Source organism: Salvelinus alpinus, chromosome 4 (assembly GCF_045679555.1).
Source record: "Salvelinus alpinus chromosome 4, SLU_Salpinus.1, whole genome shotgun sequence".
Classification (NCBI taxonomy): Eukaryota; Metazoa; Chordata; class Actinopteri; order Salmoniformes; family Salmonidae; genus Salvelinus; species Salvelinus alpinus.
The window spans coordinates 17,190,540-17,203,586 of NC_092089.1; the positions used below are offsets into that span (position 1 = coordinate 17,190,540).

The window sequence follows — 13,047 nt, forward strand, 5'->3', positions numbered from 1 at the left end:
AAACTCTTGTTTGCAACTGTTGGACTAATGACTACACCCTAGATCAGCTAGATGTAGGCAAGAGTGTTGAAGGCGAAATGTGTCACCTTGATTACTTACATTTCTCTCAACCTGTGCACCTACGTTGTAAACTTTCATTCATAGGCTAGGTTGTAGTAACCCTCATGATGGGTATAGGTCAAATCTGAGTATAATATATACAGTGGGGAGAACAAGTATTTGATACACTGCCGATTTTGCCGATTTTCCTACTTACAAAGCATGTAGAGGTCTGTAATTTTTATCATAGGTACACTTCAACTGTGAGAGACGGAATCTAAAACAAAAATCCCAAAAATCACATTGTATGATTTTTAAGTAATTAATTAGCATTTTATTGCATGACATAAGTATTTGATACATCAGAAAAGCAGAACTTAATATTTGGTACAGAATCCTTTGTTTGCAATTACAGAGATCATACGTTTCCTGTAGTTCTTGACCAGGTTTGCACACACTGCAGCAGGGATTTTGGCCCACTCCTCCATACAGACCTTCTCCAGATCCTTCAGGTTTCGGGGCTGTCGCTGGGCAATACGGACTTTCAGCTCCCTCCAAAGATTTTCTATTGGGTTCAGGTCTGGAGACTGGCTAGGCCACTCCAGGACCTTGAGATACTTCTTACGGAGCCACTCCTTAGTTGCCCTGACTGTGTGTTTCGGGTCGTTGTCATGCTGGAAGACCCAGCCACGACCCATCATCAATGCTCTTACTGAGGGAAGGAGGTTGTTGGCTAAGATCTCGCAATACATGGCCCCATCCATCCTCCCCTCAATACGGTGCAGTCGTCCTGTCCCCTTTGCAGAAAAGCATCCCCAAAGAATGATGTTTCCACCTCCATGCTTCACGGTTGGGATGGTGTTCTTGGGGTTGTACTCATCCTTCTTTTTCCTCCAAACACGGCGAGTGGAGTTTAGACCAAAAAGCTCTATTTTTGAATCATCAGACCACATGACCTTCTCCCATTCCTCCTCTGGATCATCCAGATGGTCATTGGCAAACTTCAGACGGGCCTGGACATGCGCCTGCTTGAGCAGGGGGACCTTGCGTGCGCTGCAGGATTTTAATCCATGACGGCGTAGTGTGTTACTAATGGTTTTCTTTGAGACTGTGGTCCCAGCTCTCTTCAGGTCATTGACCAGGTCCTGCCGTGTAGTTCTGGGCTGATCCCTCACCTTCCTCATGATCATTGGTGCCCCACGAGGTGAGATCTTGCATGGAGCCCCAGACCGAGGGTGATTGACCGTCATCTTGAACTTCTTCTATTTTCTTCTATTTTCTAATAATTGCGCCAACAGTTGTTGCCTTCTCACCAAGCTGCTTGCCTATTGTCCTGTAGCCCATCCCAGCCTTGTACAGGTCTACAATTTATCCCTGATGTCCTTACACAGCTCTCTGGTCTTGGCCATTGTGGAGAGGTTGGAGTCTGTTTGATTGAGTGTGTGGACAGGTGTCTTTTATACAGGTAACGAGTTCAAACAGGTGCAGTTAATACAGGTAATGAGTGGAGAACAGGAGGGCTTCTTAAAGAAAAACTAACAGGTCTGTGAGAGCCGGAATTCTTACTGGTTGGTAGGTGATCAAATACTTATGTCATGCAATAAAATGCAAATTAATTACTTAAAAATCATACAATGTGATTTTCTGGATTTTTGTTTTAGATTCCGTCTCTCACAATTGAAGTGTACCTATGATAAAAATGACAGACCTCTACATGCTTTGTAAGTAGGAAAACCTGCAAAATCGGCAGTGTATCAAATACTTGTTCTCCCCACTGTATATATATGTATATAAACCTATCCATGTTACATTGAACTGGGTGAATGGAATATGAATGACAGTCATCCAATATGCTGTAATAGAAATAAGGCCATGTTAAAATAAATAAATCATCCTCCCTAATCTCAAACGGCACCAACCGCCACTGTAATACATGTACCTTTTTTCTTGTATATTTTTATCCCATAAATCAGGGTTCGTACAGACAGTGGCAAGTCAAATTCAAGGACTTTCAAGCACTAATATTTCTTTTCAAGGACCACCAGGCCGCAGTTCTAAATGAGAACTTGTTCTCAACTAGCCTACCTGGTTAAATAAAGGTGAAATAAAAAAATGAAATACAAATTGTAATAGTTCATATTATGTCATTGTTTCTAGTCACCACCAGATGGCACTATACCACCACGACCTCATGAGAGAGAGAAAAAACTAACTTAGTATTCATCACTACCTTACAAGTTCTACTCAATAATACTTTGTTTCACTACTTGCTTACTACATACACGAGTGGTAAGTCAGGCCTGATGATGTTGTAATTTGAGTAGAGATGAGCAGAGTTGTAATTTGAGTAGTGATGACCAGAGTTGTAATGTGAGTAGTGATGAGCAGAGTTGTAATGTGAGTAGAGATGAGCAGAGTTGTAATTTGAGTAGAGATGAGCAGAGTTTTGGGACATGTCTACTGGTGAACACACATGTCCTATTCACATTACTACACAATTCCAGCTTAATGACTGTGTTTTTAATTGGGCATTTGGGAATCTATTACTTAATAGCAACAAAAAGGCATCTTGCTTCCGACTAGCAGCTTTAGTGTCGCCGGTCGGGAGAACGGTCACCAGAACGAGGAACACGGAATATTCGCGGGCGCCCCATAAATGAGGCGATTGGCCAAAAAAACTCTGGAGGTTGTTGCAGAGAAAAAGTCACATAATGTAGAAGTGTCGCCAGCGTAGGATGCAGCGTTGTGTCTTCCCCCCTTCATGTGGCTCTTCATGGGTTGGTTGGGTCCAGTGACGTAGTGATAAAAAAAAAAGGTGGTTAAACTACACTGAACAAAAATATAGAAACGCAACATGTAAAGTGTTGGTCCCATGTTTCATGAGCTGAAATAAAAGATCCCAGAAATGTTCAATTACGCACAAATGGCTATATGTAATAATTTGCTCCAGCATTTTATCTATCGATGTGACGTTTTGGCGGGCCCCTAATAAGTCAGTTCTGTACCTGCCTGGCTGAGTGGCAGTGTGGGTGGAATGAGTGAGCTCGCCTGGCAACCACAGCGCCAAACACATGAGGAAATATAACTTGGTAGTCTGCCTGGAAAGTTATTCGCAAGACCAATCCATTTTTCTAATATTTTTCATAAACATATTTGGTCATTATCTGTTCTCTTCTCATATTAATTCAAAGTACTTTTCAAGAACCAACTTGAGAAAATGTCTGACTTTCAAGGTAATCCAGTACTTGAATTTCAGAGTGCTAAATTCAAGTACTTTTAAGCACCTCACGCACCTTGTGAGAACCCTGATAAATGGATCAAATTGAGGAGGCACTTCAATGTCCCCTTCCAGACCGGCTCGTGTTCCCACACAGAGACGCGTTGGGGCTGGAAGGGGACAACTCTGAGGAGGTAGGCTACACTCAGTAGGGTCTAGGGATGCAACATTCCCACCCTACACTCTTAGAGAAAAGGGTTCCAAAAGGGTTATTCTGCTGTCCCCATAGGAGAACCCTTTTTGGTTCCAGGTAGAAGCCTTTTTGGTTCCAGATAGAACTCTTTTGGGTTCCATGTAGAACCCTCTGTGGAAAGGGTTCTACCTGGAACCAAAAATTGTTATTTAAAGGGTTCTCCAATAGGGACAGTCGAAGAACCCTTTTAGGTTATAGATAGCACCTTTTTTTCTAAGAGTGTACAGGCCCTGGTCAAAAGTAGTGCACTATAAAGGGAATAGGGATTTGGGATGCAAACCAAAAAACAAGACATTTCCTGTCTATCGCTATGGTTCTACCTGTGTCGGCACACAGAATACTACGATTATGTAACAGTCATTGAAATTAAACTCATTGATGTCTACCTCTCTATAAGCAGAAACCAAGCCCGCCTTCCACCAACATGTCATTGTATGTGTTGTGTTGGGGTGTCGTAGTCTAAACAAGGCCTTTAATGAACTACAGACGGTTGTTGCTGAACGTAGAAAGACAGGTAGAAATCCTCCCCAGTGAGATTCACTGTGTTGTCTTTCCTCTCCTGTTTCCTCTCGCCTCACTGGAGACAGAGTGATTCTTTCTGTTTCTCCTCCTCATACTGTCTGGCACTGGGATCTGTTTCTCCTGCTCATACTGTCTGGCACTGGGATCTGTTTCTCCTCCTCATACTGTCTGGCACTGGGATCTGTTTCTCCTCCTCACACTGTCTGGCACTGGGATCTGTTTCTCTTCCTCATACTGTCTGGCACTGGGATCTGTTTCTCCTCCTCACACTGTCTGGCACGGCGATCTGTTTCTCCTCCTCATACTGTCTGGCACTGGGATCTGTTTCTCCTCCTCATACTGTCTGGCACGGCGATCTGTTTCTCCTCCTCATACTGTCTGGCACTGGGATCTGTTTCTCCTCCTCATACTGTCTGGCACTGGGATCTGTTTCTCCTCCTCATACTGTCTGGCACTGGGATCTGTTTCTCCTCCTCATACTGTCTGGCACTGGGGTCTGTTTCTCCTCCTCATACTGTCTGGCACTGGGATCTGTTTCTCCTCCACATATTGTCTGGCACTGGGATCTGTTTCTCCTCCTCATACTGTCTGGCACTGGGATCTGTTTCTCTTCCTCATACTGTCTGGCACGGCGATCTGTTTCTCTTCCTCATACTGTCTGGCACTGGGATCTGTTTCTCCTCCTCATACTGTCTGGCACTGGGATCTGTTTCTCCTCCTCATACTGTCTGGCACTGGGATCTGTTTCTCCTCCTCATACTGTCTGGCACTGCGATCTGTTTCTCCTCCTCATACTGTCTGACACTGGGATCTGTTTCTCCTCCTCATACTGTCTGGCAATGGGAGACAGAGAGGAGATAATATCAGAGAGATATCACACACCCTAAACCATCTCAGCCCAGTCTGCCAAGAAGCCAAGCCAGATGTCTCTATGTGGACCTGTGCCCTGACATGTCATGCAGTAATATACATTCAGAGAGGTTACATCCCTCACTCTGCCCTCCACAGCATTCAGAGAGGTTAAATCCCTCACTCTGCCCTCCACAGCATTCAGAGCGGTTACATCCCTCACTCTGCCCTCCACAGCATTCAGAGCGGTTACATCCCTCACTCTGCCCTCCACAGCATTCAGAGAGGTTACATCCCTCACTCTGCCCTCCACAGCATTCAGAGCGGTTACATCCCTCACTCTGCCCTCCACAGCATTCAGAGAGGTTACATCCCTCACTCTGCCCTCCACAGCATTCAGAGAGGTTACATCCCTCACTCTGCCCTCCACAGCATTCAGAGCGGTTACATCCCTCACTCTGCCCTCCACAGCATTCAGAGAGGTTACATCCCTCACTCTGCCTTCCACAGCATTCAGAGTGGTTACATCCCTCACTCTGTCCACCACAGCATTCAGAGTGGTTACATCCCTCACTCTGCCTTCCACAGCATTCAGAGTGGTTACATCCCTCACTCTGCCCTCCACAGCATTCAGAGTGGTTAAATCCCTCACTCTGCCCTCCACAGCATTCAGAGTGGTAACATCCCTCACTCTGCCCTCCACAGCATTCAGAGCGGTTACATCCCTCACTCTGCCCTCCACAGCATTCAGAGTGGTTACATCCCTCACTCTGCCTTCCACAGCATTCAGAGTGGTTACATCCCTCACTCTGCCCTCCAAAGCATTCAGAGTGGTTACATCCCTCACTCTGCCCTCCACAGCATTCAGAGCGGTTACATCCCCCCACCACTACCAACCCCCTCTCCCTCCACCCCAGACACAGTGACTCAGCAGAGATCCAGAATAACACCATCCCCTGTAGGCAGGGCAGCCCAGGCTGAGGGAGGGATGACAGGGATAATACCCAGAGGAAGGCTGGGATTTACTGTAATATGTACATAAATGATCCAGAGAATGATGAAACATGCTGCCATGTATTTATTAAACCTTTATTTAAAGGCCCAGCGCAGTTAAAAATGTGATTTTCATGTGTTTTATATTTCCACACTATGATGGTGGAATAACACTGTGAAATTGTGAAAATTATGATTATGCCCTTTTTAGTGTAAGAGCTGTTTGAACAGTTTTGGTTGGGTGGAGTTTTGGCCTGCCTGGTGACATCACCAGTTAATAGACCAATAAGAAAGAGCGTTCCAAACCACTCTGCCAATAACAGCTAGATTTCAGTTTACCCCGCCCCACTCAGACAGTCCAGCAAAAGTCTTGCTTGAGAAATTGCTCTTTGCTAAGAAGCTAGTTTTGTTTCTTTTCGACTATTTTAAATGAAAACAAGCACAATAAGGTACACATTTCTTACCAAGAAATGATTTGAAATTTAGATTTAAAAAACAGCTATATTGGACCTTTAACCATGTTGGTCTCGTTGAGATAAAAAAAACATATTTTTCAAGAGAGACCTGGACCAAGACACCAGCAGCAACACATCAGTTTCAGACAGTAATAGTTGCTGCTGTGTGACCTTGCAGGTGAATGAAGTGTTTAAAACCACCTTGGTTGACGTGGAAAGACACAAAGGGTTTCTCTGATCATGACACTCAACTCATACTGATGGAAAACTCACCGATTCCTCTTCCTGAATCATATGAACCAGGTTGTCCAGAACAGGGGCCAGATTTCTGAGAAAGAGAACCGGTAATTAGGTTTATATAAAACAATGACAATATGGCGTTACAATGGTGTGTAACCGTATGTGTGTACGTTAAGGGATGTGTTGTGTGTTAAGTGTATGGGATGTGTTGTGTGTTAAGTGTATGGGATGTGTTGTGTTGTGTGTTAAGTGTATGGGATGTGTTGTGTGAATGCTTCCATCTCCAGCCAGACAGTAAGGATATTGGTCCTGACCCAGCCCCCCCCCCCCAGTGTTGACCCCATCCTCCCCCAGTGCTGTCCCAGCCCTCCCCCAGTCCTGACCCAGCCCCCCCCCCCCCCCAGTCCTGACCCAGCCCCCCCCCCCAGTCCTGACCCAGCCCTCCCCCAGTCCTGACCCAGCCCCTCCCCCAGTTCTGACCCAGCCCCTCCCCCAGTGCTGACCCAGCTCTCCCCCAGTCCTGACCCAGCCCCTCCCCCAGTGCTGACCCAGCCCCTCCCCCAGTGCTGCCCCTCCCCCCAGTCGTACTTGGACTTGATGTTGGTGAAGTTCTTCCCCAGTGAGAGGTGTCGGATGGATCGGTTCTTGGCCAGCCACACCAGCAGAGTGGACAGGTCAGAGTCCAGACCTGGAGGAAACACAAACCAATCATCTAAAGGGCATTCTGGGAGCCAAAGCAGTAACAAACCTGATTCAACCAATCAGCTGATCACAGTCTTCAAATAAATCATTATATTAGTCGAGTCAGCTGCACTACTGGGTTTGTTGGGCTGGAGAAAAAGCCTATACCCAGCCACCCACACAACCCTTTATACCCAGCCACCCACACAACCCTTTATACCCAGCCACCCACACAACCCTTTACACCCAGCCACCCACACAACCCTTTACACCCAGCCACCCACACAACCCTTTATACCCAGCCACCCACACAACCCTTTACACCCAGCCACCCACACAACCCTTTACACCCAGCCACCCACACAACCCTTTACACCCAGCCCCCCACACAACCCTTTATACCCAGCCACCCACACAACCCTTTACACCCAGCCACCCACACAACCCTTTACACCCAGCCACCCACACAACCCTTTATACCCAGCCCCCCACACAACCCTTTATACCCAGCCACCCCTACAACCCTTTACACCCAGCCACCCACACAACCATTTACACCCAGCCACCAACACAACCCTTTACACCCAGCCACCCACACAACCCTTTACACCCAGCCACCCACACAACCCTTTACACCCAGCCACCCACACAACCATTTACACCCAGCCACCCACACAACCCTTTATACCCAGCCACCCACACAACCCTTTATACCCAGCCACCCACACAACCCTTTACACCCAGCCACCCACACAACCCTTTACACCCAGCCACCCACACAACCCTTTATACCCAGCCACCCACACAACCCTTTATACCCAGCCACCAACACAACCCTTTACACCCACCCACCCACACAACCATTTACACCCAGCCACCCACACAACCCTTTATACCCAGCCACCCACACAACCCTTTACACCCAGCCACCCACACAACCCTTTATACCCAGCCACCCACAAAACCCTTTATACCCAGCCACCCACACAACCCTTTATACCCAGCCACCCACACAACCCTTTACACCCAGCCACCAACACAACCCTTTATACCCAGCCACCCACACAACCCTTTATACCCAGCCACCCACACAACCCTTTATACCCAGCCACCCACACAAGCCACGCACACAACCCTTTACACCCAGCCTCCCACACAACCCTTTATACCCAGCCACCCACACAACCCTTTATACCCAGCCACCCACACAAGCCACGCACACAACCCTTTACACCCAGCCACCCACACAACCCTTTACACCCAGCCACCCACACAACCCTTTACACCCAGCCACCCACACAACCCTTTACACCCAGCCACCCACACAACCCTTTACACCCAGCCACCCACACAACCCTTTATACCCAGCCACCTACACAACCCTTAATACCCAGCCACCCACACAACCCTTTACACCCAGCCACCCACACAACCCTTTACACCCAGCCACCCACACAACCCTTTACACCCAGCCACCCACACAACCCTTTACACCCAGCCACCCACACAACCCTTTACACCCAGCCACCCACACAACCCTTTATACCCAGCCACCCACACAACCCTTTATACCCAGCCACCCACACAACCCTTTATACCCAGCCACCCACACAACCCTTTATACCCAGCCACCCACACAACCCTTTATACCCAGCCACCCACACAACCCTTTATACCCAGCCACCCACACAACCCTTTACACCCAGCCACCCACACAACCCTTTATACCCAGCCACCCACACAACCCTTTACACCCAGCCACCCACACAACCCTTTATACCCAGCCACCCACACAACCCTTTATACCCAGCCACCCACACAACCCTTTACACCCAGCCACCCACACAACCCTTTATACCCAGCCACCCACACAACCCTTTATACCCAGCCACCCACACAACCCTTTACACCCAGCCACCCACACAACCCTTTACACCCAGCCACCCACACAACCCTTTACACCCAGCCACCCACACAACCCTTTATACCCAGCCACCCACACAACCCTTTATACCCAGCCACCCACACAACCCTTTATACCCAGCCACCCACACAACCCTTTATACCCAGCCACCCACACAACCCTTTATACCCAGCCACCCACACAACCCTTTATACCCAGCCACCCACACAACCCTTTATACCCAGCCACCCACACAACCCTTTGGACACCCCTGCTTTATACTGGATCAACTGCATTCCCTTGTCTTGTTTTACCGTTGTCAGAGATGTCCAGACTGGAGATGTTGTCTTAACATTATAGATATAGAGAAGCTAGATAGAGTCTTACCATTGTCAGAGATGTCCAGACTGGAGATGTTGTCTTAACATTATAGATATAGAGAAGCTAGATATAGTCTTACCGTTGTCAGAGATGTCCAGACTGGAGATGCTGTCTTAACATTATAGATATAGAGAAGCTAGATAGAGTCTCACCGTTGTGAGAGATGTCCAGACTGGAGATGTTGTCTTAACATTATAGATATAGAGAAGCTAGATAGAGTCTCACCGTTGTGAGAGATGTCCAGACTGGAGATGTCGTCTTAACATTATAGATATAGAGAAGCTAGATATAGTCTTACCGTTGTCAGAGATGTCCAGACTGGAGATGTTGGGGAGCTCAGCGATGCATCCCTCCAGGATCTGTGACCCCCCAGACCTGAGCTGTCAACCGAGAGACAAGATGAGATATGAGACACAGAACAGCAGCTTCCCTAGGGAAGCTGGGATAACAATAGATGTAGATAGAGAACAGCAGCTTCCCTAGGGCTGGGATAACAATAGATGTAGATAGAGAACAGCAGCTTCCCTAGGGCTGGGATAACAATAGATGTAGATAGAGAACAGCAGCTTCCCTAGGGCTGGGATAACAATAGATGTAGATAGAGAACAGCAGCTTCCCTAGGGCTGGGATAACAATAGATGTAGATAGAGAACAGCAGCTTCCCTAGGGCTGGGATAACAATAGATGTAGATAGAGAACAGCAGCTTCCCTAGGGCTGGGATAACAATAGATGTAGATAGAGAACAGCAGCTTCCCTAGGGCTGGGATAACAATAGATGTAGATAGAGAACAGCAGCTTCCCTAGGGCTGGGATAACAATAGATGTATATACAGAACAGCAGCTTCCCTAGGGCTGGGATAACAATAGATGTAGATAGAGAACAGCAGCTTCCCTAGGGCTGGGATAACAATAGATGTAGATAGAGAACAGCAGCTTCCCTAGGGCTGGGATAACAATAGATGTAGATAGAGAACAGCAGCTTCCCTAGGGCTGGGATAACAATAGATGTAGATAGAGAACAGCAGCTTCCCTAGGGCTGGGATAACAATAGATGTATATACAGAACAGCAGCTTCCCTAGGGCTGGGATAACAATAGATGTAGATAGAGAACAGCAGCTTCCCTAGGGCTGGGATAACAATAGATGTAGATAGAGAACAGCAGCTTCCCTAGGGCTGGGATAACAATAGATGTATATACAGAACAGCAGCTTCCCTAGGGCTGGGATAACAATATATGTATATACAGAACATCAGCTTCCCTAGGGCTGGGATAACAATATATGTTTAGATAAAGAGAGAGAACTAAAATGGAGGGAGATACCACACCGTCTATGGTACAACACCACTAACAGACACGTTAGAAAAAGCAGAGAGGGTAAAGCAACACAATGAGATGTTAAAAACCTGCCATGTCTGTTCAGAACAGGGGACATGAACTACGCCACTATTCTAAGTACTGGGAAATGAACAACATGGATCATCTGATCACAAAACATTCACTTCAATGACCATGACTTGGTGTAATCAATAGCCAAAAAGCTTTATAATTGAGAGACAGTTTACGAAGGGAATGATGATGGAATGATGATGGGTGGTAAATGGGTGTAACTGAATGACAACACCAGAGAAAGGAGGTGACAGGAATTACAGGATTTACAGCCAGGAGTTAACAGGATTTACAGCCAGGAGTTAACAGGATTTACAGCCAGGAGTAAACAGGAATTACAGCCAGGAGTTAACAGGATTTACAGCCAGGAGTAAACAGGAATTACAGCCAGGAGTTAACAGGATTTACAGCCAGGAGTAAACAGGAATTACAGCCAGGAGTTAACAGGATTTACAGCCAGGAGTAAACAGGAATTACAGCCAGGAGTTAACAGGAATTACAGCCAGGAGTTAACAGGAATTACAGCCAGGAGTTAACAGGAATTAAAGCCAGGAGATAGCTGGAATTATTGCCAGGAGTTAACAGTAGTTATCAGTAGTTAGTCAGGGTGATACTTACACAGTGACCAAGCTTAGAGCAGCATTAGGGGGAGAGAACAGGACACATCAGAGACATACAGGGACCAGTAGCTAGCTATTAGAGGGAATAACACACATCAGAGATATACAGGGACCAGTAGCTAGCTATTAGAGGGAATAACAACACATCAGAGACATACAGGGACCAGTAGCTAGCTATTAGAGGGAATAACACACATCAGAGACATACAGGGACCAGTAGCTAGCTATTAGAGGGAACAACACACATCAGAGACATACAGGGACCAGTAGCTAGCTATTAGAGGGAACAACACACATCAGAGACATACAGGGACCAGTAGCTAGCTATTAGAGGGGACAACAACACACATCAGAGACATACAGGGACCAGTAGCTAGCTATTAGAGGGGACAACAACACACATCAGAGACATACAGGGACCAGTAGCTAGCTATTAGAGGGAATAACACACATCAGAGACATACAGGGACCAGTAGCTAGCTATTAGAGGGAATAACAACACACATCAGAGACATACAGGGACCAGTAGCTAGCTATTAGAGGGAACAACAACACACATCAGAGACATACAGGGACCAGTAGCTAGCTATTAGAGGGAACAACACACATCAGAGACATACAGGGACCAGTAGCTAGCTATTAGAGGGAATAACAACACACATCAGAGACATACAGGGACCAGTAGCTAGCTATTAGAGGGAACAACAACACACATCAGAGACATACAGGGACCAGTAGCTAGCTATTAGAGGGAACAACACACATCAGAGACATACAGGGACCAGTAGCTAGCTATTAGAGGGAATAACACACACATCAGAGACATACAGGGACCAGTAGCTAGCTATTAGAGGGAATAACACACATCAGAGACATACAGGGACCAGTAGGTAGCTATTAGAGGGAACAACACACATCAGAGATATACAGGGACCAGTAGCTAGCTATTAGAGGGAACAATCCTCTGGCTAGATCATCCGCATACAATTAGACAAGAGTATTCATCCCAAATGGCACCCTATTCCCTATTTAGTGCACTACTTCTGACCTGGGCCTATTGGGTTCTGGTCAAAAGTAGTGCACTACACAGGGAATATGGTGTCATTTGGGAATCAACCAAGAACACATATAGTACTGTAGCACACAGTGAGAATCAGCCAAGAACACATATAGTACTGTAGCACACAGTGAGACTGCTTCAAACCAACGGTTCATTATTACACCCACTAAGACTGAACGGCAAGAGATCGTTCAGTGTCTCAGCAGCGGTTTAACATGTGAAATGATTTCTCTAACTGTGGTTCCTGCTGCAGTGGTATTCAATGAACCTGTGGAAAGATATCTTTATTAGATTAGGGCAATGGGGGTGAGAGAGAGAGAGTGTGTGTGTGTGTGTGTGTGTGTGTGTGTGTGTGTGTGTGTGTGTGTGTGTGTGTGTGTGTGTGTGAGTGCGTGACATAATTAGCCATTTCTATTCAATCTCCTTCCTGTTCCTCTCTTCTCTC

General features: G+C 46.7%; 1 protein-coding gene across 1 annotated transcript in view; it reads right to left on the bottom strand.

Annotated features, from left to right (window-relative positions):
* The window catches only part of LOC139572434 (F-actin-uncapping protein LRRC16A-like), a 131,976-nt gene that overhangs the window by 76,558 nt on the left and 42,371 nt on the right, over positions 1–13,047 (bottom strand). Inside the window, exons 7-9 of the mRNA XM_071395185.1 lie at positions 9,832–9,913; positions 7,157–7,256; positions 6,602–6,656 (exon numbers count right to left, since the gene is read on the bottom strand). Coding sequence (XP_071251286.1) covers positions 6,602–6,656; positions 7,157–7,256; positions 9,832–9,913 — 237 coding nt within the window. The remainder of the gene's footprint in view (positions 1–6,601; positions 6,657–7,156; positions 7,257–9,831; positions 9,914–13,047) is intronic.